Consider the following 25,443-nt stretch of genomic DNA (forward strand, 5'->3'; position numbering starts at 1 on the left):
CAGAAGTAGCTCCAGCTGCCTCAGCCTTCTCTGCCCTCAAGACCCTCACACATTCTTGGGGGGGTTTCTGTATTTCCTTTTACAAATGAAACAAGGTGGCAACAGGATGAGGGGTGGGGTTGGGAAGGCATCAGGACCTATATACATGGGACTTGGAGGGAGTTTGAGGTGAGGAGTTGGGGACAGGCAGGGAGGGGAGCCCTGGCAGAACCATAATCTTCCTATGTCAGTGGTAGCGGGGTCCCTGTCAGGCCCCAGGGGCCTGAGTCCCAGCAGTCCAGACCAGCACCCCTGGGGCTCCTCCTCCCCGCAGGGTATGTTAAGTGGGGTGAGGCTCGCGGCTAGGGCCCTGCTCACGGCCCGAGTCCCGGTCCTTGGCATCCGAGGAGGACGATGAGGAAGAACCAGAGCTGTGGCTGCGGCCTGACTGCCGGTAGGCAGCGCTCAGCTCCTGCAGCCGTTCAGGCGTTGGCACCCACTTGGCAAAGCCAGGGTCGTTCTGTAGGAAGAGCACGGCCGTGTTGTGGACGGCCTTGTAGTGCATTTCCTCCCTGCGGGCAAAGGCAATGGCTCAGGGTGGGGCTGGGCCTGGCCTGGCCAGCCTAGCCTCCGTCCCCTGCCCTCCCTGGCACCCACTTCTTGCAGATGTGCTGGGAGCCACTGCGGTACTCGTGCTCAAAGGCAGGCAGGATCAACTGGTGGCGTTTGAAGCGGCTCTGCTCCATGCGGGTGAGCGCTGGTGTGGGGGGTTCCCGCCACTCTGGGATGAACACGATGAAGGACAGGGGCTCCGGTGAGCTCTCAAGCAGTTTCTGTGGAAGGGGACACAGGGTGGACGTCAGGGGCTGCCTCCCAGGTGGCTGGCAATCCTGCCCTGTTGCCCACCCCTCACCCTGGCAGTGTACCCACCTCAAAGTGAGAGACCATAGCATCCATGAGCTCCTCGCAGAAGGGAGGGTTGGCCTCAAATGAACCACTCAGTGGAGCAAAGTCTAGGCAGGGCCTGGGGACAGGAGTGAGCATTTTAAGTCCTATCAGGACCCAGTCCCTCAACCAGAAACAGGTGCCATCCTCAACCCTAGGCAGCCACACTGAAGAGATGGCCTCTCCAGAAGCCAGCATTCACCCTAATTCACTGGGGCACAAGGCATAACCGTCTCCACTGAATTAATGAAGACAGTGAACGAGGCTCAGGCTGGGATGCCCATGTTCACCAAGCTAGCATTCAAATCCAGTTCTGAGCCCACCACCACCACAGCAGAAGCTGCACCCAGGATCCCCAGCTGCTGAGCTCTGGACCTCTGGAGGTCCTGGCCATTCTTCCTTCTGGAGAGAGCATTACATTCTCTCATCTGTGCTCACCCCCACCCCTAGTTTGTAAGGCCTCTGAAGTCTGTGGCCCCACTTCTCACTCCTCTCAGGGCCCGGGACCACGTGTTCCTATTCCATCCTGAGCTGACTCACTGAGAAACCCAGAGGCCAGCTAGGGGTGTCACATGCCTGCCCACAGAGCCAGAAAAGCTCAGACTCCCAGAAGTTAAGCAACATGTCCAAGATCACATAGCTGGTAAGAGGTGGAGGCAGGGACTCCACCCAAGCCTGCCTGACACTACAGCCCAGGAAGTAGCCAGCAGAGGCGGGCCCTGTGCTCTGGAGGACCACTTTCCTGGCCCGGGTAGAGGGCAGCCTTTGGCCCTCACCCGCGGGAGCCAAAGTAGCCGTCTGTGTCGGGGAAGGCAGAACAGTACTGGCGGAAGTAACAGTTGAGGGGTGAGGCGAAGCACTCGAAGCTGACGCCGAAGAGTCGGTGGAGGGCCTCAAAGACGTGCACAGGCAGCGACCCCTGCAGGCCAGTCCCCTCATAGAGGCCCACGCCGAACATCATCTGCAAAGTGGCCATAGTCAGCGCCTGGGGCTCGCCCTCCCTGTTCCCTCCTGGGGAGCCCTCCCTGCTGCCCCAGGCCTGTACCTGGTACCGTCGGAGAAGACACCAGACCCGGGGCAGGAACCTCTCAAAGGCAGAGTCATCAATGCAACTGTAGCGGTAAAGGAGCCACTGTGGGGTGGGACAGAGAGGAGTGGCGTTCAGCAGTGCTCCCTCATGTCCTCATCACTGGCCTCCCGCTGGGGACTCTGCTCAGGAAAGATCCCAGGCCCTGACTCGTGCCATCAGCTAGGGACTTCCTCCCTGTAGCTCTTACCAGCTTGCTGAAGTAGTTGCGGCTGACCTTGACCATCTCTCCCTTATACCGGATGCAGACCACGTTGTTCTCCATGTGCATCTCCACGCTGGGCATGGGGGGTGCAGACACAGCCAGCCGGACTGGATAGCAGTACACGAGGCGGGGCTCCACCTCAGGGGCGTCCACCTCCTCTGTGGGCAGGGAGAGCAGTGAGGGACCATACTCCTCATTCTCACGCTGCAGCCACTGTGGGTCACATGCTTTGTACTGAGAGAGGGAAGTCCCATTTCACAGATGAGTATAGTGTGGCCTAGTTCAGTAGAAAGGGAATGAAAGCCATAAAAAGAAACCAGCCAGACAATTGGCTGGGGCAGAAACAGGTGGCCTGTGTCAACACGCTCAGTACTGAAGCAGGCCCCTGTATGCCGTGCCTTGGGCTGGTAGGCAAGAAGGCTCAGGCCTATGGGTCCTGCTGCTGGGCAGAAGTACAAGAAATGCATCGCCATTATCGTAATAGTGACGATTCCTTATTTGGGGATCTTTTTGGGCCACACGGTTTACTTGAGTTACTTGTGAGTACTCAAACAATCCTACCACCAGGTGCTGTACTTCAGTCTGGGGAAAGTGAGGCTTGCAGAGAATGGATGTAAATTCAGGTACACCTAACTATGACTCCCAGCCTATCTTTCACCACCACCATCTGGCTCTCCCTTTATCACTCCTCCCTGTTTCCCAGAGAAGTACAGCCAAAGGACACAGCAGGTTCTGCCCCAAACCAGTCCCTGGCCTTGAGGCTCAGCCTCGCTTGTCCCTTCCATCAGGGTATAGAGCTGACGGCATCACAGCTGGCTGCTCCTCCACCTTTCCCCTACCTGAGATGTTGTTTTCCTTAAGGATGGCAAGGTGCTTCTCTCGGATCCGTTTGACGTACTCCAGGGAGATGTGGTAGATCTTACTGCAGATGCCTTCCACGGAGTCCTTGGCTGCAGCCGAGACGTGGGGGCCACACTGCCTCCGCAGGTGCTCCAGGCGATCCTAGAGGAGATATTCTGGATCAGGGCGCTAGTGGAGGCCAAAGGGGCTCAGCTGGGCTGGCAGGTAACCGCAGGGCTGTTGGAGTCCAGCAGTCCTTGTTTTGAAACCAGCTCTGCTACTGACTAGCCGTGTCACTTGGACATATCCCCTGGCTTCTCTGAATCATTCCTCAAGTGCCAAGGGGACACGAGATACCTAACAGGGCAGTTTGAATATTAAATGTAATCATTTCCCTTAAGGGCTTACCAAGTGCCTGGCATACAGTAAGTGTACAATAAATGCCAGTAGCTTTTGTTGGGGTTACACTGCCAGATCCCACGGTAATTACTGGAGAAACAGACAAACCAGCATGGTCCCAGCTTACAGTGTTTGCAGTCTATTGGGGAAAGACACAATTACAAAAGAGTGTTGGTTGCTGCAGACTTGAGATTTGAGCTTTTAGCTACTTGCAAAGATGACTGTCGGGATTTGTAATTTTGCTGAATCACGTGTAAAACTGAAGAGTGAGAATGAGTCACTCTGGCTAGTGAGTACACCTACCTTTGTCACTCTCTACGTGTCAAGTACACAGTTACTATCGTGAAGTGCGAAACCTTGTCTCTTGTGAAATATGGTCCTGAAAAGAAAGCCCATTGCTAGTGCTGGTGGAGAGGTTTAAGAAGTGATAGGTTTTGGCCAGAAAACAGAATTGTTTTGGACACATTAAGAGTAGGGAATTGAATCTGATGGTAGCTCTTAACTATGATATGAATACACACACCCAAGAAAAAGCAGGCTGTCAATCTGTTTCCAAAAATCTACTCAAGGGAGATGCGGAACATTCATTAGGCTGAAAGGCAGCTACCTGTGGTGTGCGTCCAAGCATAAGACTCCATTAAGACTGTTAATGGAAATGTTCTGTGGGAGAAAGCCAGGAGCCTAGAGAAACATCTCCACAATCATGAGTTTGGGGACTGACGAACGTCAAACGTCTGCCGTATTCCACAAGAATAGGCCACTGGGGGAGGCCTTGCCCAGCCTGGACAGGCAGAGTAGGCTTCCTAGAGGAAGTGGCCACAGAGCCCTAAAACTGGCCTTCTCACCCGGGGACCCACTCACCATGTAGTCCTCTTTGGAGGCTGAGTGGTCCTTCCGAAGCCAGCTAAAGGTGTCTTCCACATTCCATTTGACCACCTTCCTACTGTCGGGGGATGCACTCCTGCCAGTCAAGGGGAGGGTAGAAGAAAGGAATGGCTCGGCTCCACCCTCCTCATTCCACTTCCATGGGCTCCCTGGGCATCAACCCCTAGCTTCCATCGCAGCCCTTGTTCTGCCTTTGGGAGCTGGCCCCACTTCTGCCACCAAGAGCAATGACAGCCCTGCATGAGACCAGGCAAGATGGCCTATGACCTCCCACTTTGATCACAGACCCATCTTGCCTGGGGCAGGAGACAGAGGCAAACCTGGACTCGATGAGCCGCCTGGCGGCCTCTGCATATTTAAAGAGCAGGCGCTTGGCTTCCTCCCGGAACTTGATTCGGGATAACCTGCGTTAGACAGTGGGCAGAGTTAGAACCCTTCTATACATGACTGGGCACAGAAACCAAATGGCCCAGGGTCATCCCCAGCTGTGGGGCTGTACCTGATGGGAATGTCATTCATGATTTCACGAAACATGGAAGGTGACACGACTGGTTCACAGTTGCTGGGCAACAGGGGGTCAGATCCTTTGTCTACCACCTTGCGCTCCAGCATCCAGCGGTTGAAAGACTCCCGTGGAGGCTCAATGCCTGTAGGACAGGAGAGCTGCTGAAGGCCTGGATTTAATCAAGCAGTCCCACTTGGAGCTTGGCACATATAGGAAGCACCACATTCAGCAGTAAGCAAGACACAGTCCCACTTCAGAAGCTTCTAGGCTGCGTTTCCCAAAATATTTTCTAAGAATCACTAGTTTTATAGTGTTAATAAGTATCTAGCCAGGTGTAATGGCTCACACCTATAATCTCAGCACTTTGGAAGGCTAAGGTGGAAGGATCGCTTGAGCCCAGGAGTTCAAGACCAGCCTGGGCAACACAGTAAGATCCTGTGTTGCTAAAAAAAAAAAATTAGCTGGGTGTCCCAGCTACTCGGGAGGCTGAGGCGGGAGGATCACTTGAACCCAGGGACCGAAGCTGTAGTGAGCTGCAGTCGCGCCACTGCACTCCAACCTGGGTGACACAGCAAGACCTTGTCTCAAAAGAAAATAATAAACAGGCCGGGCGCAGTGGCTCACGCCTGTAATCCCAGCACTTTGGGAGGCCGAGGTGGGTGGATCACCTGAGGTCAGGAGTTTGAGACCAGCCTGGCCAACATGGAAAAAAACCCGTCTCTACTAAAAATACAAAAATTAGCTGGGCATGGTGGCATGTGCCTGCATTCCCAACTACTCAGGAGGCTGAGGCAGGAGAATTGCTTGAACCCGGGAGGCAGAGGTTGCAGTAAGCCGAGATTGTGCCATTGCACTCCAGTCTGGGCAACAGTGAAACTCCATCTTAGAAAAAGAAAAAAAAGTATTACATAATATAAAAAAAAGCAGGGGGGAGAGGCCAGAGGATTCTATCTTTGAGCAAAGTTAAATAGGTTTATTACTAATCATAAAAATTAAAAACTAGGCCACGCATGGTGGCTCACATCTGTAATCCCAGCACTGTGGGAGGCCAAGGCAAGCAGAAGGCTTGAGCCCAGGAGTACAAGACCAGCCTGGGCAACATAGCAAGATCCTGTCTCTTAAAAAAAAAAAAAAAATTGGCCAGGTGTGGTGGCTCCTGCCTGTAATCCCAGTACTTTGGGAGGCTAAAGCGGGTGGATCACGACGTCCGGAGTTCAAGACCAGCCTGGCCAACACTGTGACACCCCGTCTCTACTAAAAATACAAAAATTAGCTGGGCATGGTGGTGTGCGCCTGTAATCCCACTACTCGGGAGGCTGAGGCAGGAGAATTGCCTGAACCGGGACCTGGGAGGCGGATGATGCAGTGAGCAGAGATGGTGCCATTGCACTCCAGCATGGGCTACAGAGCGAGACTCCATCTCAAAAAAAAAAAAATTTAAAACTACAGTTTATTTAATACTTATCCATTTTACTTAATCCTTGTCATAGAATCCTAAGGTATAGATACTCTTTGTTTTTTTGGTTTTTTTGAAACAGGGTCTTGCTGTGTCACTCAGGCTGGAGTGCACTGGCGTGATCATGGCTCACCACGGGGCCCCCTTCGCCATTCCCCAGCTGGCCTGGTCAAGCCTGGCTCTTGCTAAAGGTGGGTGGAAATAAAGGAGGCCGCAGCCCAGAGGCAGGTACCCTCTCGCTGCTGGCACAGCTCCCGGTAGTGCTGCCGAAGCTTCAAGATGAGCTGAGAGCGGAGCAGCTCCACTTCAGGGTGCGGGGGCAGCACCTCTGAAGGCCCCCGGTGCTTGATGACAGCATTGGTCTGGATGTCCAGGTCCCAGTAGACCCTTGGGGCACAGAGAGGAGTGATGAAGATGCCCTGGCCACCCACACCACACCCCACAGTCCCAGACAGGCTGACGCTAGCAGTGGGTGCCCCCAAGCCAATCAGCGGGGACTCACTCAGTGGGTCGCAGGAGAGCTGCCTGCTGTTTATCTTCAGGGGACGTACCCCACATCTTCAGCGTTGGGGTTCCTGGGACACTGGGGGAGCTGGGCACCGACTGGCCTGTGGGTGTCACTGGGATTTCAATCTGTATTGAAAGTCACAAAGGTGTCAAGTCAGGAGATTCACCAGAGAGGCTCCATCCAACATAGTGCACACCTGGTGAACTGTGTCCCGGGCCCCCCTCCTGGCTGGCCTGCCGACGCCTAGCCCCTGCAGGGAGCCTGCAGGCTGCCCATCTGAGCTGGCTGCTCAGCAGCCGGTTCCTGGCCGCAGACACTCACCTTGGGCTTCTTCACACCATTGCCGCTTGGCTGCTCTTCCGAGAGCTGCCGCTTTCTGGGCTTGTTCTCAGCCGGGGGGGTTTCCACCAAGCTTGAGTCTTGGGGCAGTGGGGTCGCATTCAGCCCCAAAGGGTCCGACTGGTGGAGGGAGACCAGCAGAGTTGCAACCAGGGCCAGCGGCTTAGGAGCCCCAGGACTTTGAATCCTCAGGCCCTCCCACCCCTGCTCCTACTCCTTAGAGAAGAGCAGAGGGGCTGGGATACAGGCAGAGAACACTGGGCTCCAGTCCTGCCTGCAACTTGCAACTGCGACAGGGTGTGTTACTTCCCTTCCAGTTCTCTTACCTTCAGAATGGCCATGCTAAGCCCTACATCACCACTGAGATTAAATGAGTCAGTGAACGTGACTTGCTTAACACGGCATCTGACATGAGATCAGTACACATTACACATTATTTTCCTCAAGAACAGAATGAAAGGAATAAAGGAAAAGCTCAAAAACTGCTTATTGTTGTAAAAAGCAAAGCCCTGCAGATGGGACTCTTGGTAACACCCAGAGAACGCATGGCGGTGAGTAGTGCGGCCCTGAACTCACATCAGATGCTCGTCCTGCTCTGCCTATTACTAACTGTGAGGTTTTGCACCAGTGGTTCCCCATCTTTGAACCTCAGTGTCTTCACATGCAAAATGGAGATGCCAACTATTTTGACTGTGCCCAGTAAAGACATGCTGCCCCAGCTGAGAAGGACCCAAAAGCCCATGTTCCCGCCAAACAGCCCATGCCTGTACTTCCCGTCGTACTGACATGTCAGGTCCTAGAATGTTCTTTTCCTCCCCACACACACTCGCTAACCCTCTCGCCTTAAACACTCATTCTCAGGGCTTTTCCCATCTCCTTGCCTTCCCCTGAGTAGGTCAGGATCCAGATGTACTATAACACTTCCTCATACACGGACCACAACTGTCATCCTACTGTCTGCTGGCAGCCCATGGGTGCTCTGCGACCGCAGGGAGCAAGTCTGCCTTTTTCATTCCTGCCTTGCGGCGCAGCACCCACCACGCACCAGCCGTGCAATCATGTGTTTACTTGTCAGTCTACCCCATTTGAGTGTAGGTTCCATGAGGGCAGGAACTGTGTGTGTCTTGCTTGTCATTGTATCTGCAGGTGCCAGCACAGGGCTGGGCACTGAACGGCTGGCTCCTCAGGGTACATTTGGGGAAGGCCCAGGTGCCAGAAGCCACTCTGAGACCCCCCACCCTATGCTGGCACTCACAATCACATCGTGCTGCCCCAGCACGGGCATCTCCCACAGGGACTGGTTGGTGAATCGGTTGAAGTAGTAGGGACGATTCTCCCTCCGGCTCCAGCACTTCTCCCAGCCTGCATGGACCAGCTCCTCTGCAAACAGGCATGGGGCCCAGCCAGGGTCAGGGCTACTCCCAGGGTGCCCTTCCTACCCCACCACCCCACTGCTGCTCCCCCTCAGTACCTGGGAGGTCCTGCACCAGGCGGATTGGCTTTGGAGAACAGGGCTGGCTCTGATTGGAGGTACCTGGGGAGTGACTCAGCAGGGACGCTTCCTCCCGGGGGCTGCCGTGATTCTCATTGGCCATCTCCGCACCCACAAAGGACCTGCCACACAGAGGACCGAAGAGTGTCAGCTCCACCCCCTCACCCACCAATTACAATCCACCCAGGGCCCCAGTGACCACCCATGGATGTGGAGAAATCCAATCAGGTCCTGTCCTGGAGAGCCAGCATGGTGCCACACAGCAACCCTGGGATCTAAGCTGCAATTCCAGTTGTTCAGTGGGTGCACTCCTGCTGCTTCCTCTGCCTAAAATTCCCCTCCCCCTCTTCTCTGCCTGGCTTGCTACTGTGTTCACATCCTCCAGGAAGCCTTCCTTGACTCTCCCCTCCCGAGGTCAGGTGGTCAGAGCTCCTCCTCAGGGCCGTGAACACCTCTGTCATAGCACTCAGATGGTCTGGTCTATCAGCTGGGTTTGTCTCCCCATTAAACTGTCAGAACTCCCAGGAACAGGAACTGGATCCAATTCAGCTCTCTCCTGGGCTCAGGCATAGGACCTGGACCCAACAGAAGCACTATTGATTCTGCAAATATTTACAAAGCACCAAGAGCAGCAAACAAGACAGAACAAGATCTGCCCTTGAGAAGCGATTCCTACAGGAAGGAATAGTAACAACTTTCAGGAGGAGATGGGATTTTACTGCTTCTATCCAGTAAAATCTAAAAGGAACAAAGCACACTAGGGAAGGGCATGGAATCTAATTGGTCACCTTATTTTACATTACATGGCAGGAAGCAGCTGTTGCTAAAATAACCAATGCAACTGAGAAGGACGATCTAAATGACTCCTTCATAATCCCAGGTGAACATTTACTGTAAGTACCAACAAGGAGGCCAGTTCCTTCAGATCTGTATTCCCTACTCCCCCACCCAAAGCATGCCCAGCAGGAGCCTCAGAAGCCAAAGTGCTTCTGGCCTGGGGCTGTCAGACAACTGGGAGCTAAGACAGACTTGATGATGCTAAATTTGTTTTCAGTAGGTCACACTTCCCAAAAGAAATCAAACTTTTACCCACAACAAGACCACAAAGGCAGGCTTAAACATCAGTTATCTTTTCATGCTGAAATTTTATCAACTCATCGTGGTCACACTGATTTTCTCATGCTGATCAGAAGCTCTGATTGGTTTTTGACGACATCAGAGGAATCATTGGGACACTGATTTTATTGTACACTCCGTCATAGACTTCTTCATTAATTTAGAAAGGGAAAAGTGAATGGTTACTCCATCGGTACAGTTTGGCAGATAAAAATGCAGGGAGCAACAGGACATTAATGTACAACAAAAAGGGCCTTGATAACACAAAGGTTGAGAACCACTGACCAATGTATGAAAAAAACGAAGCTGCCTGGATTCTCTGGGCAGGAAGAATTCCTGGTGCCTTAGGGGCTGAGCCCACAGGTTTCAAGACTGAATGAAGTCCCCCTTTCTCTCACCCTCTGGGGTCTGCAATGCTAGCATGAGAGGCTTTTCTTCTCCAGCCGGATGGACCCCCACAGGGTCCCACAGAGGCGAGGAAAGGCCTGCAGGAAGACTCAGCACAGACGGATGGGCTGGTCAGCAGTGAAGTGGACGGGGGCCCAGGGGATTCCTTGCATCAGCAGCTGGAAAGCAAATAGGAAAATAGACGGTCACAGACCTGTGGGATGCTGCAGGGCGCGGACAACAAGAGGGGCAAAAACAAAGAGCAAGCTGGGGGCCTCCAGCGCAGGACACATCGGGAGAGGGGATGAGGGAATACAGGAGATGAAAATGATACCTCTTACGCTTTCTCACCAACAGATTTGCTTTCATGGGCACGTGACCTGCGCGACTGCACAGGGACCCACATTCAGGAAAGCCCTGAGCTTGGTTTGAGGCTCTGCTGTCACTGTCTTAAAATTTTTAATAACTTTTTAACAAGGAGCTCAGATTTTCATTTTGCACACTGGGCCCCACAAACTCTGTAGCCAGCCCTGCCAACTTAAGTACCCTTAGGCTGGGCACGGTGGCTTCGGCAACTTGGCCGGGGTGGAAGGATTTCTTGAGGCTAGGAGTTCAAAACCAGCCTTGGCAACATAGCGAGACACCCCCAGCTCTACGACAAATAAAACTTTTTGTTTGGTTTTGAGACAGTCTCTCTCTGTTGTCCAGGATGGAGTACACTGCATGATCTCAACTCACTGCGACCTCCACCTCCTGGGTTCAAGCGATTCTCCTGTGTCAGCCTCTCAAGTAGCTGGGATTACAGGCATGAGCCACACCTGGCTAAATTTTTTGTACTTTTAGTAGAGACGGGGTCTCACCATGTTGGCCAGGCTGGTCTCGAACTCCTGACCTCAAGAGATCCACCCACCTGGGCCTCCCAAAGTGCTGGGATTAAAGGTGTGAGCCATTGCGCCAGGCCCAAATAAAACAAAAAAAAAAGCACCTGCAGTCCCAGCTACTCAGGAGGCTGAGGTGGAAGGGTCACTTGAGCCCAGGAGTTCGAGGCTGCAGTGAAGTATGATCATGCCACTATGCTCCAGCCTGGGTGACAGGGCAAGACCTCATCTCTTTTTTTTTCTTTTTTTTTTTTTTAGTGTATCTTTTTTTTTTTTTGAGACAGTTTCACTCTTGTTGCCCAGGCTGAAGCGCAATGGCGTGATCTCGGCTCACCACAACCTCCACCTCCCAGGTTCAAGCGATTCTCCTGCCTCAGCCTCCCGAGTAGCTGGGATTACAGGCATGCGCCACCAAACCTGGCTAATTTTGTATTTTTAGTAGAGACGGGGTTTCTCCATGTGGGTCAGGGTGGTCTCAAACTCCCGACCTTAGGTGATCTGCCCACCTTGGCCTCCCAAAGTGCTGGGATTACAGGCGTGAGCCACCGCGCCCGGCCAAGACCTCGTCTCTTAAAAAATAAAGTACCCTTAGACCAGAGAAAAATCAACAAACATACATATCACTGATCTGGGGGACACAATCCCAAGCCTCCCAGAGCAAATGAAAGGACACGCTCTGAACGTCTTGCAAAAATAAAAACATGCAAACGCCTTATATGACACATCTTGTTCGCCTTTATTGAAAAACGTTTTTCCCAAGAAACAAACATCCTGTGATATTGATGCACCGGGTAGATGAACTTCGCAGAATACGCACAAGCGGCACAGCTTAGTGTGAGGCTAAATGGGGACACTGCAGTATTTCCAAAGCCAGCTGTGCATCAGAATCATCTCGGAGTTTGTAAAAAAAAAAAAAAAAAATTAAGACGCCTGTGCCTCACTGAGCATCTCAGGAGCCAGAATATACGGAGGAGAGGCACACAAGAATTTGTATTTTTAAAACGCACCCTAAGAGTGACTGGGAAACAGGATGACTCATTTTTTCACACTATTTGAAAAAATTTAGCCATTTTTTGCGATTAAAACCATTTTTAATTCCCTATGTGACTTGAGTGCAGCAGGTCTGTGGCCGAAGTACCAGCCCTGGGGTTGGACAGACCCGGATTCGAGGCCCTTCTGCTTCCCGGCTTATAAACCGGAATCACTCGACCGTTATGTGTAGAGTCCAGCATTGTACGCTCCCAGTAAGACATAACTGCTCTTAAGATAACATTTTTATTTATCCTGTGGCTTCCCGACCCCCACGCACACCGCAGTTCGACAATTACCGCTACTCAAGGATAAACAACTGTATCTGCGCAACCAGAGGAACCCACCAGAAGCCAGAGTCCGAATCCGGGATTGGAGGCAGGTGGGGCGGAACCATCTCCGCAATACACCAATCAGAATTCTCCGGCCCAGTAGGGAGGAGTCAAAGGGCGAACAAAGTGCGCAGCCGCGAGGGCGAAAAGCGGCAAACTCCAGCGCGCGCGCGCGCGTACCTTCCCCTCCCCCCACCTCAGCGAGGGTGGGCTGTTTGGCGCGCGCGCGCGCCGGCCCATCTCCCGGGCTCCGCCCCCCGCCCCGCCGCGCGCTCCCGCCCCCGGGCTGAGGCGACTCAGAGTCGGAGCCCGACACAAAGGCGGTGGCGGCGGCAGCAGCGGAGGGGCCCTAGAGGCCGCTCCGCTCGGGCTCTTCGGGCCCACCTCCCTCACTTCGGCCACCGGCGCGGCTGCCCACCCGCGGGTCTAAGATGGCGGCGGCAACAGAGATGGGGCAAGAGGCAGCCCCGAGCAGAAAGCGCCGGAGGGGCCGCCGCCGCCCAGCTTCGGATCCCCAGACCTTGGCGCGGCTCGCTGCGGGACCATGGCTTCCTGGGACTCTTACCTGCCCGGAGCGGACTCGAGGGGACGCGGCTACACGTTCTGCTCGACCGCCCGTTTTGCCGCCTCCGCCTCGCCCTCCCCAGCGCCGCTGCCGCCATCTTGTGTCCCGGGCCGGGACTCCGCGCTGCGCATGCGCTGGTACCGCCTCTGAGGGACCTCGCCACGGCCGTGCCGCCATCTTGAGTGTGGCAGGATCGGCTGGCTCCTCGCACCCAGCTTGCCTTCGGCCCCCTCCCCTTCTTCCCATCCGTCCCTGCTGTGCCTTGTGGCGCTGAGGAGGGGGAGAGAGCTTTGTAGGCCTGCGGGTGGACTGAGGAAGGAATGAATTCACTGGCACGCCCTCGCCTCAGTTTCCCCCGCGAGCTCACACGCAGGGGCCGGATGTGGGCGGTGGGCGGTGCGCGGCGGGGTCTTACTGAGCGTGCGCACTAGGGGACGTGGGGCTGTCTTAGAACCAGCTGGGGTCTCGGGCTGGGCTGCCGGCTTAGGGGAGGAGTCCTGGTGACGCAGGCTCTGGACGTAGCGGGGACCTGGGTCCCGGCACCCGTGCGGCTCTGCCGCTTCCGGCCAGTCTCCTTCCCTTTCTGGGCCTCTGTGCTTCATGCTGACGGAATGTTGTGCAGCCCTGCCCCATACCTGGGCTACATACGCTTGGAACTCAGGCTGTAAATGCTCTTGAGTAGAAGCAACTTAAACCAGCCTTGGGGGGCAAGTAATAGAGATGGCTTTGGGCAAAGTTGGGAAATCAACTAAATGCATCGTAGGGCCTTTCCAGCATTGACATCTGTGGCCGTTAGTTGCAGTTCAAAGCCTCACTGAGCCCTCAAACCGGCTACAGAGGGTAGCCTGGCAGGGAACTGGCAGTGTGAGGTGCTCCAGCTCCCTGCAGGATTCTTTTTGGTAGGGGCCTGCAGGCGTCAGAATGGTAGCTCCACCCATCTCCGGCCTCCCCAGTAAGCAGCCCTTCCAGTGCTGGCTTGAGGAGAGGACAAGCTTGCCACCTGCTGTCATACCGGCGCTTGTGTGAAGCCAGGGGCTGGCTGTAGGTGCCCCGGCTAGGCAGCCTCTGGGATGTCCATGGTCCCGGCTGCACGCCAGCGTGGGGGCAGGCAGGGGGAGGCTCAACAAAAACGGAGGCACTGGTATGAGTAGTAATTGAGAACAAGGGTTCAGATCCTCATCTGATTTCAATCCCTGCTCTTCCACCCAAAATGTGTGGCCTTGAAGGAGTTAACCAATTTAAATTTTAGTTTCCTCAGTGGAAAATAATAAATCCGCCTACCTCGTAAAGATTTGGTGAGAATTAACTCAGGTGATGCATGTGAAGTCCTCAGCACAATACCTGGCTCTTCCTAAGTGATGAATCAGTGTTAGACGTGATCGTCTCACAGTGGTGTGAGCATTGCTTTAAGTAGATTTGAGCTCTCCAGAAATAAGCAAGCTCTATATAGGAAAGGCAGTTCCTGCCCTCGCAGAGCTTCCCGTTCAGATAAGAGGCCTGATGGGAAACCAGACTCCTGGGCCCTAAGTTCTGGAAGGGTGGGGTGGCAGTTTTGATTTATGCCTGCTGCGCTGGCATAATTACTAATATTGCCTCATTTCTCAGAAGTACCCTGCTTTGGGCTGGGCGTGGTGGCTCGCCCCCGTAATCCCAGCACTTTGAGAGGCCGAGGCAGGTGGATCACCTGAGGTCAGGAATTCAAGACCAGCCTGGCCAACACGGCAAAACGCTGTCTCTACTAAAAATACAAAATTAGCCCGGTGTGGTGGCGTATGCCTATAATCCCAGCTTCTCGGGAGGCTGAGGCAGGAGAATCACATGAACCAGGAAGGTGGAGGTTGCAGTGAGCCAAGATCGCGCCACTGCACCCCAGTCTGGGCGACAGAGCGAGACTCCCGTCTCAAAAGTCTTGCTTTGGACAGTAAACTACACGGTCACTCTTGACGTACGGAATGCCCAGTTTTCCAAGCGCATGCCCCCCAGCTAGTCCGCGCTTTCACTAAAGTTTAAAAACCGTATAGTGATTGTTATCTTTTTTTTTTTTTTTTTTTTTTTGAGACAGAGCCCAGGCTGGATTGCAGTTGCGCGATCTTGGCTCACTACAACCTCTCCCTCCTGGGTTCAAGCAATTCTCCTGCCTCAGCCTTCCAAGTAGCTGGGATTACAGGCGCATGCCACCATACCCAGCTAAATTTTTTTTGTATTTTTAGTAGAGACAGTGTTTCGTTATGTTGGCCAGGCTGCTCTCAAACTCCTGACCTCGTGATCCGCCCACCTTGGCCCCTCAAAATGCTGGGATTACAGGCCACCGCGCCCAACCTTTTATCTATTCTTTTATGTTTTCAAAGTATTTTCTCATTCATGGTTCAGATTATCTTAACTGATAACCAAGGTACCAGACATCCCAAGTGCCTAGTCTTCTGTTTTATCGTGGAATCCTGTGAATTATTACCTCAAATCTGCACAGGAGCAAACAGGTTGGAGTGAGGGACAGGGGTGAGGTCATTGTCCATGTTCACACAGCCATCAAGTAACAAGAAAACTGGTATTTTAAGCCCAGCGTTCTCAACACCAAAATGCGAGGCTGGTTCCATTAAGCCACACTGGCCTCCCTGTTTTGTGAATAAGGGATCTGGATTCAGGGTAAGTGACTGGCCTGAGTTGACACAGTGGCCCTAGATAGTTCAATCTTTTTTTTTTTTTTTTTTTTTTTAAAGACGGAGTTTCACTCTTGTTGCCCAGTTAGGAGTGCAATGGCACAATCTTGGCTCACCGCAACCTCCGCATCTAGGATTCAGGCGATTCTCCTGCCTCAGGCCCCCGATTAGCTGGGATTACAGGCATGCGCCACCACACCTGGCTAATTTTGTATTTTTAGTAGAGACAGAGTTTGTCCGTTTTGGTCAGGCTGGTCTCGAACTCCTGACCTCAGGTGATCCGCCCACCTCGGCTTCCCAAAGTGCTGGGATTACAGGTGTGAGCCACTGCCCCTGGCCTGGATAGTTCAATATCTTAAAGGATTCTCTACCTCACAGTGTTCAGCACTGCTTTTCACCTGATACATGCCTAATCTTCTCCCTTTGCTCACTTTCCACATGTAGTCAAAACCAGCCTCTTCTCAGCTGAGTGCAGTGGCTCACACCTGTAATCCCAGCACTTTGGGAGGTGAGATAGGTGGATCACCTGAGGGCAGCAGTTTGAGACCAGCCCAGCCAACAGGGTGAAACCCCATCTGTACTGAAAATACAAAAATTAGCTGGGCATGGTGTCAAGGGCCTGTAATTCCGGCTACTCAGGAGGCTGAGGCAGGAGAATCACTTAAACCCGGGAGGAAGAGGTTGCAATGAGCTGAGATCACACCATTGCACTCTATCCTAGGTGACAGGAGCAAAACTCCCAACAAAACAAAAACCAACCTCACCATCCTAATGACTACCTTAGAGCCGGCTTTTCCCACGCCTGCCACTATTTTTTTAGAAGCAGGGTCTCAGTCTGTCTCCCAGACTGATGTGCACTCATAGCTCATTGTAACCTTGAACTCCTTGCCTTAAGCGATCCTCCTGCCTCAGCCTCCCAAAGTGCTGGGATTACAGGCATGAGCCACCACACACAGCCCAGTTTTTTTTTTTTTTTGGAAAGGAGTCTCGCTCATGTCACCCAGGCTAGAGTGCAGTGGCGCGATCTTGGCTCACTGCAACCTCTGCCTCCCAGGTTCAAGTGATTCTCCTGCCTCAGCCTCCCAAGTAGCCGAGACTACAGATGCTCGCCACCATGTCCGGCTAGTGTTTTTTTGGTTGTTTTTTTTTTGTTTGTTTTTTGTATTTTTAGTAGAGACGGGGTTTCACCACATTGGCCAGGCTGGTCTTGAACTCCTGACCTCAGGTGATTCACCTCAGCCTCCCAAAGACAAACTTCTAAAACCTTTTTATTGTTAAGAATAGCATATGGGGCCGGGTGCAGTGGCTCACGCCTGTAATCCCAGCACTTTGGGAGGCCTAAGTGGGCGGATCATGAGGTCAGGAGATGGAGTACATCCTGAGCAACATGGTGAAACCCCATCTCTACTGAAATACAAAAAAATTAGCCGGGCATGGTGGCACACACCTGTAGTTCCAGCTACTCCAGAGGCTGAGACAGGGACACCACTTGAACCCGGGAGGCAGAAGCTGCAGTGAGCCAAGATCGCACCACTGCACTCCAGCCTGGTGACAGAGCAAGACTCTGTCTCAAAAAAAAAAAAAAAAGAAAGAATGGCGTATAATAGATTGGCACAGTGACTCAAGCCTGTAATCACCAACACTTTGGGAGGCCAAGTGGGAGGATACCTTGAGGTCAGGAGTTAGAGACCAGCCTGGGCAGGCCGGGCGCGGTGGCTCAAGCCTGTAATCCCAGCACTTTGGGAGGCCGAGACGGGTGGATCACGAGGTCAGGAGATCGAGACCATCCTGGCTAACCCGGTGAAACCCCGTCTCTACTGAAAAACACAAACTAGCCGGGTGAGGTGGCGGGCGCCTGTAGTCCCAGCTACTCGGGAGGCTGAGGCAGGAGAATGGCCTGAACCCGGGAGGCGGAGCTTGCAGTGAGCTGAGATCCGGCCACTGCAATCCAGCCCGGGCGACAGAGCGAGACTCCGACTCAAAAAAAAAAAAAAAAAAAAAAGAGAGAGAGACCAGCCTGGGCAATGTAGCAAGACTCTGAAAATTTTTTTAAATAACATTAGCTGGGCATGGTGGTATGGGCCTGTACTTTCAGCCACTTGGGAGTCTGAGGTGGGAGGATCACTTGAGCCCCGGATGTCGAAGCTGCGATGAGCTACGATAGTGCCACTGCACTCCAGCCTGGGCGACAGAGATCATGTCTTAAAAATAATTGGGTGCAGTGGCTCGTGTCTGTAATTCTAACACTTTGAGAGGTGGAGGTGGGTGGATTGCTTGAGTCCAGGAGTTTGAGACCACCCTGGGCAACATGGTGAAATCCCCATCTCTACAAAAAATACAAAAATTAGCCAGGTGTGGAAGCACACGCCTCTAGTCTCAGCTACTTAGGGGGCTGAGGTGGAAGGATCACTTGAGCCCAGGAGGTCAAAACTGCAGTGAACCGTGATCACGCCTCTGCACTCCAGCCTGGGCTACAGAGCAAGACCCTGTCTCAAAAAAATAAATACAAAATAGGCTGGGCACGGTGGTTCACGCCTGTAATCCCGGCACTTTGGGAGGCCGAGGCGGGAGGATCATGAGATCAGGAGTTTGAGACCAGCCTGGCCAACATAGTGAAACACCGTCTCTACTAAAAATACAAAAAATTAGCTGGGCGTGGTGGCGCATGCCTATAGTCCCAGCTACTCGGGAGGCTGAGGCAGGAGAATCGCTTGAACCCGGGAGGTGGAGGTTGCGATGAGCCGAAATTAGACCACTGCACCCCTGCCTGGGCAACAGAGCGAGACTGTTCCAAGAAAAAAAAAAAAAAGAATAGCACACATATACAAAAGTGCACAAAACATAAATGTAAACCGAATGATTTATCAAAAAGTGAGCACCTGGGTTAGCATCACCCATGCAATGGTACTGAACAGTGAAGTAGAAGGCCCCTGCAGGGTAATTGCTGTTCCAACTACTTTTGTGATAATCACTTCCTTGCTTCCTTGCTTTTGGAGTTGTACCACCTGAGAATGTGTCCTAAACACTAAAGTTTTGCCTGTTCCTTGAACTTTATATAAATTGAATTATACAGTATTATTTTGTGTCTGGCTTCTTTTGCACAAGAGTACACTTGGAAAACTCATTTATGTTGTTTCATATAGCTACGGTGAGTTCATTTTCATTGCTGTTTTTTTGTTTTCCACTGTATATTTATCTACTCTATTGTTAAGAGATCTAAGTGAAGCCTCCCACGTGCCATACCTCTCAATTTCTTTTTAAAAAATTATTTTTATTTTTATTTATTTTTTTAGACGGAGTCTCGCTCTGTTGCCTAGGCTGGAGTGCAGTAGCACGATCTCGGATTGCTGCAACCTCTGCCTCCCGGGTTCAAGTGATTCTCCTGCCTCAGTCTCTCAAGTAGCTGGGATTACAGGCACGCGCTACGACGCCCGGCTAATTTTTGTATTTTTAGTAGAGACAGGGTTTCTCCATGTTGGCCAGGCTGGTCTCGAACTCCTGACCTCAAGTGATTTGCCCACCTCCGCCTTCCAAAGTGGTGGGATTAAGCCGGGCGCGGTGGCTCAAGCCTGTAATCCCAGCACTTTGGGAGGCCGAGATGGGCGGATCACGAGGTCAGGAGATCAAACCCATCCTGGCTAACATGGTGAAACCCCGTCTCTAGTAAAAAATACAAAAACTAGCCGGGCGAGGTGGCGGGCGCCTGTAGTCCCAGCTACTCGGGAGGCTGAGGCAGGAGAATGGGGTAAACTCGGGAGGCGGAGTTTGCAGTGAGCCGAGGTTGTGCCACTGCACTCCAGCCTGGGTGACAGAGCGAGACTCTGTCTCAAAAAAAAAAAAAAAAAAAAAACAAAGTGCTGGGATTACAGGCATGAGCCACTGTTCCTGGCTTTATTTATTTATTTATTGAGTCTGACTCTGTCACACAGGCTGCAGTACAGTGGCACAGTATCAGCTCACTGCAGCCTCTGCCTCCCAAGTTCCAGTGATTCTCTTGCCTCAGCCTCCCGGGTAGCTAGGTTTACAGGCAAGTGCCACCACGCCTGCCTAATTTTTGTATTTTTAGTAGAGACAGAGTTTCACCATGTTGGCCAGGCTGATCTTGAACTCCTGACCTCAGGTGATCCACCTGCCTCGGCCTCCCAGAGTGCTAAGATCATAGGCGTGAGTCACCATGCCCAGCCTTTTTTTTTTTTTAAGATAGAGATGGGGTAACTATGTTGCCCAGACTGTCTTTAACTTCTGGGCTCAAGCAATTCTCCCACCTCGGCTTCCCAAAGTGCTAGGATTACAGGCGTGAGCCACTGTGCTTGGCCATACCTGTTAATTTCCAAACTGGCCTTCTGAGTTCTAGTTCATAATCCACCAAGGGGCCACAGGGATCTGGCTATATGGCAAGTCTCATCAAGTCACTCTGGGCTTAAAACTCTTTAATATCAACTACAGGACAAAATCCCAAACTCTTAATTTGGCTTACAAAACCAGAATTATAATGAGCTACCATGGCAGAATATTTACTATGCACAGCGTCAGGCACTTTACACACATTCATTTTATTCATGATCTGAACCTTCAAACCATCTCTTCTTGATCCAGTGCCAGCTACCATGAACTACTTCATAATTTCCCTAAATGTGCCAGGTTCTCTCATGACCCTGATCCTTTGTGTTTCTGTTTTTTTGTTTGTTTTGTTAGTTTTTGAGCCCAGGCTCCCTTTGTACCCAGGCTCACTGCAGCCTTGACCTCCTAGGCTCAAGTGATCCTCTTACCTCAGTCGCCTAAGTAGCTGGGACTACAGGAGCACACCACCACACCTGGCTCATTAAAAAAATTTTTTTTTGTAGAGACAAGATCTTACTGTGTTGCCCGGGCTGATCTCAAACTCCTGGCCTCAAGGAATATTCCTGCTTCAGCCTCCCAAAGTGTTGGGATTTCAGGCATGATCCACTGTGTCCAGCTCCTGAGTCTGTATATGCTGTTTGCCCTTACTCTTCTTCCCCTCTTGGCCTAATTCAGCCTTCGAGTCTTAGCCTAGATGTTGCCTCTACCAGGCAGCCTTCCCTGAACTTCATTTTACCCAGGCTAGGACAGTTTCCCTCTCCTGTACTCCCACGATGGCCTAAGCTCAATGTTTGTCAATTTTCTTCATCCACTAGGCTGTGGGCTGCTTAAGGGTGGGGGCTGGGGCTTGTTCACCTTTGTAACCCCATGCCCAGTACTGTGCCTGATCCTCTGTAAATATTTGATGACTGTGAGCAGACCACACTGGGTTGAAGTCTAGGTGGCTTTTTCAGGTAGCCCATTTGTTTATTTATTTATTTATTTATTGAGACAGGCTCTCACTGTCGCACAGGCTGGAATGCGGTGGTGTGATCTTGGCTCACTGTAACCTCTGTCTCCCGGGTTCAAGCGATTCTCCTGCCTCAGCCTCAGGAGTAGCTGTGACTACAGGCACACATCACCAGGCCCAGCTAATTTTTGTACTTTTAGTAGAGACGGGGGTTTCACCATGTTGACCAGGCTGGCCTCAAACTCCTGACCTCAAGCAATCCACCTGCCTCGGCCTTTCAAAGTGGTGAGATTACAGGCGTGAGGCACTGTGCCTGGCCAGGTATCCCCGTTTCTATTCCAGGCTCTGGTTTCTGTGGTGGGAACACCAAGGCAACAGCACCCTATGGGATGCCGAGAAAAGCATGAGCCGCCTGCTGTGGCTGAGTCTCTGTCAGTAGCCTGGAGTCTTTTACTCCCGATATAGAGATGAGCAGTTGAGCAAAGATCCTGAGGCTTTCCATTTCTCCAGCTACTTTTTTGAACTGAGAAGCCTGGGTAGACAATAGGTCTGGGCTGAGGGAGGTGGTTGGGATAGGCTGGGCTCCTCTACCTGGCACCAGGGCTGGCTGCATAGATTTAGAGAGGCCCATGCTTACTGGGTGTGGTGGCTCATGCCTGTAATCCCAGCACTTTGGGATGCCAAGGTGGAAGGATTGCTTGTGGCCAGGAGTTCAAGACCAGTGCGGGCAATATAGAGCCCCATCTCTACCAAAAAAAAAAAAAAAAAAAAAAAAAAAAAAAAAAAAAATTAGCTGGGCATACTGGTGCTCCTGCAGTCCTAGCTACTTGGGAGACTGAGGCAGGTGGTGATTGCTTGAGTCCAGGAGTTCAAGGCTGTAGTGAGCCATAATTGCACCACTGTACTCTAGCCCCTGTCTCAAAAAATAAAAACAAGATGAAAATAAAAATAATAACAAAAAAGAAAGGTTTGTGTTTGGTTTAATGTTCTACTGTCACCGTCTTAAAAATCTTAATAGTTTTTGAACAGAAGTCCCACATTTTCATTTTTCCCTGAGCCCTGAATATTGTTTTTTGAGACAGTGTCTTGTTCTGTCACCGAGGCTGGAGTGCAGTGGTGCAATCTCCGCTCACTGCAACCTCCCCCTCCCAGGTTCAAGCAATCTCTTGCCTCAGCCTCCCCAGTAGAGGGGACTACAGGCATACGCCACTGGGTCCAGGTAATTTTTGTGTTTTTAGTAGAGACGGGGTTTCACCATGTTGGCAAGGCTGGTCTCATACTCCCAATTCTCAGGTGATCCACCCACCTTGGCCCCCCAAAGTGCTGGGATTACAGGCATGAGCCACCGTGTCCGGCCCTAGCCCTGAAAATTATGTCACCACTCCTGGCTGGTCACTAGCTGCCAGGGTGTCTGAGGACCCCTGCCTCAACTCAGGACCAAGCCCAGCCTCCACTCTAAAGCAGAAACATGAACAACCAGCTCAGGATGCCACATCGCTTAACCCCCTTGTTCTCTGCTGCTACAGCAAGAAGCTGCTGAGAGGGAACCACACATTTCATCCCCTGAGGTCCTGGCAGTTGGGGAAGGAGGACTCTAGCCGGATTCCACTCCGGGTTGCCTCCGCCTGGGCTGGGCTTGAGCTGCCCATAGACCCTACACTGCGGTTTAAATTATGTGAAGGGAGTTTCCAAGGCAAGTGGGCTTGGCCCCCGGAAAGCTGCGGAAAGGAGGCTTCCACCCCAAAGTGTGGTTCCCACAGAGAGTGGCTCTTGGGCCATTCTGGGACCAGATGAGAGAAGCCATTTAGGCCAAGAATAGATGAGAGCAATGGGGGCGTCTCCATTGGTCTTCCTGGCCTTGGAAGCGTCTGATGTGGTGTACTGTTCTCTCCATTTTTTCCCTTGGCCTGTCCTAGACTCTTGAGAATAAGCAATAAGTAAGACGGACAGATGGTTTGTCTCAGGGAGCCCACAGAGCAGTGTGGGAGGCAGACATATACATGAACCCTCCGCCACTGGGAGATAAGGGCTCTGGAGGGACGGCAGGGGCAGCGGGTGGTGTGCACACAAAGGAGAAAGCTTCAGAGATGACAATGAACAGACTGTTGTTGGAAGAATAGATTTTCCAGGTAGGTGAGGAAAAGGGGAGGGCGCAGCCTGTGTCAAGGCCTGGAGGTATAGAAAGGGAGGGTTGGAAAGCCGGTCAACGTGAGCACAGCCAGGGAGCAAGGGAGGTGCAGGTCTTACCAAGACCTTGGTGTCATTCAGCCCTTGCTCTGGGTTAGTGCTTAGCATCCCTGGTGGCGTTTGGTCATATCAAGTTAGGGGTGGGGCCGCCTGTGGTGGTCCCCTCCACTCTCCCACCCATTCCCTGTGATGCGCCTTTTTTTTTTTTTTTTTTTTTTTTTAGACAGTCTTGCTCTGTCGCCAGGCTGGAGTTCAGTGGCGCGATCTCGGCTCACTACAACCTCCAACTCCCTGGTTCAAGCTATTCTCCTACCTCAGTCTCCTGAGTAGCTGGAATTACAGGCACACGCCACCATGCCCAGCTAATTTTTGTATTTTTAGTAGAGACGGGGCTTCACCATGTTGGCGAGCATGGCCTCAATGTCCTGACCTTGTGATCCGCCTGCCTCGGCCTCCTAAAGTGCTGGGATTACAGGCGTGAGCCACCGCGCCCGGCCGTGGTGCTCATTCTTGCACTTCAGTCAGAGTGACCAAGAGCTGGGATATTTACTCCCATATGAGATGAGTCTGCAGAATTTCAGACTTCTTCAAAAAAGAAACAAGACCGACAGCTGGTAGCTTCCTGAAAGTCTGAGATCACAGAAAACTGACCTAGAAAGGAGAGAAAGGAGGACACCCCACCTAGCCTGGGTCCCAGCTGGGTTCCCAGGACACATCTAACCCAGAGATCTCAACCTGAGCTAGGAAAATGTTTTTAACAGCTTTATTAGGGTATAATTTACAGACTACAAGACTCACCTGTTTTAAGTATACAATTCTATCACGCCTGTGATCCCAGCACTTTGGGAGGCAGAGGCAGACGGATCACCTGAGGTCAGAAGTTCAAGACCAGCCTGACCAACATGGTGAAACGCCATCTCTACTAAAAATACAAAATTAGCTGGGCGTGGTGGCATATGCCTGTAATCCCAGCTACTTGGGAGGCTGAGGCAGTAGAATCCCTTGAACCTGGGAGGCAGAGGTTGAAGTGAGCTGAGGTCACGCGTTGCACTCCAGCCTGGGCAACACTGGCGAAATTCCATCTAAAAAAAAAAAAAAAATACAAAAATTAGCTGGGCATGGTGGTGGGCACCTGTAATCCCAGATATTTGGGAGGCTGAGGCAGGAGAATCATTGAACCAGGGAGGTGGAGGTTGCAGTGAGCTGAGATCGTGCCACTGCACTCCAACCTGGGAGAGACTCCGTCTCAAAAATAAAGAGAGACTCCATCTCAAAAATAAATACATGTACAATTCTGGCTGGGCACAGTGGCTCACACCTATAATCTCAGCACTTTGGAAGGCTGAGGCAGGACTGCTTGAGCCCAGGAGCTAGAGACCAACCTGGACAAGACCTTGTGTCTACTTAATAATAATAATAAGTAAATAAATAAATAGGCCAGGCGCGGTAGCTCATGCCTGTAATCCCAGCACTTTGGGAGGCTGAGACAGGTGGATCACTTGAGGTCAGGAGTTCGAGACCAGTCTGGTGGTGAAACCCTGTCTCTACTAAAAATACAAAAATTAGCCAGGTGTGGTGGCACGTGCCTGTAATCCCAGCTACTGGGGAGGCTGAGACGAGAATAGCTTGAACTCAGGAGGTGGAGGTTGCAGTGAGCCAAGATTGCACCATTGCACTCCAGCCTGGGGGAAGAAGCGAGACGCTGTCTCAAAAATGAATAAATAAATAAACAATTCCATTCTTTTTCTTTTGTAAATGTATAGAGTTATACAGTTGTCACCACAGTTCCGTTTTAGAACATTTCCATTACCCTAAAAGATTTCTTGGGCTTGTCTGCAGTCAGCTCCTGTTCCCACCATCAGCCCCCAGTAACCACTGGCCTGCTTTCTGCCTCTATAGAACTGCCTTTTCTGGACATTTCATATAAAGAGAATCACACAGATGTAGTCTTTTACAGCTTGCATCTTTCACTTTGCATTATGTTTTTGAGCTTCATCCATTTTGAAGCATATATCAGTAGCTGATTCTTTTTTTATTGCTGAATAGTGTTGCATTATACAGATATACCACATTTTGTTTGTTTACCAATTGATAGTTGGATTGCTTCCACGTTTTGGCTGTTATGAATAACACTCCTATCAACATTCAGGTACAAATGCATTCATTTTCCTTTTCTCTGGGTAGACCCTTAGGAGCAAAATTGCTGTATGGGAAATTTGTGTTCAACTTTTTTGTTGTTGTTTTTAAGATGGAGTCCTGCTCTGTCACCCAGGCTGGAGCGCAGCAGTGTGATCTTGGCTCACTGCAACCTCTGCGTCCTGGGTTCAAGCAATTCTCCTGCCTCAGCCTCCTGAGTAGCTGG

At 51.8% G+C, this 25,443-nt stretch overlaps 1 protein-coding gene across 1 annotated transcript; it reads right to left on the reverse strand.

Moving 5' to 3' along the window:
• Nucleotides 1-52: 52 nt before the first annotated feature.
• On the reverse strand, nucleotides 53-13,316 carry PCIF1 (phosphorylated CTD interacting factor 1). Its single transcript, XM_008015563.3, has 17 exons — nucleotides 12,948-13,316; nucleotides 10,155-10,322; nucleotides 8,620-8,762; nucleotides 8,404-8,528; nucleotides 7,131-7,268; nucleotides 6,804-6,934; nucleotides 6,534-6,688; nucleotides 4,840-4,987; nucleotides 4,661-4,744; nucleotides 4,317-4,416; nucleotides 3,056-3,218; nucleotides 2,202-2,374; nucleotides 1,970-2,056; nucleotides 1,701-1,885; nucleotides 910-1,003; nucleotides 637-812; nucleotides 53-551 (listed from the first exon to the last, which is right to left on the reverse strand). Exons 3-17 carry the CDS (start codon nucleotides 8,741-8,743, stop codon nucleotides 320-322), a joined length of 2,115 nt encoding a protein of 704 aa, XP_008013754.1. The 5' UTR covers nucleotides 8,744-8,762; nucleotides 10,155-10,322; nucleotides 12,948-13,316; the 3' UTR covers nucleotides 53-319.
• Between the last annotated feature and the right edge of the window lie 12,127 nt (nucleotides 13,317-25,443).

This window comes from Chlorocebus sabaeus, chromosome 2, assembly GCF_047675955.1.
Source record: "Chlorocebus sabaeus isolate Y175 chromosome 2, mChlSab1.0.hap1, whole genome shotgun sequence".
In the NCBI taxonomy this organism is placed as follows: Eukaryota; Metazoa; Chordata; class Mammalia; order Primates; family Cercopithecidae; genus Chlorocebus; species Chlorocebus sabaeus.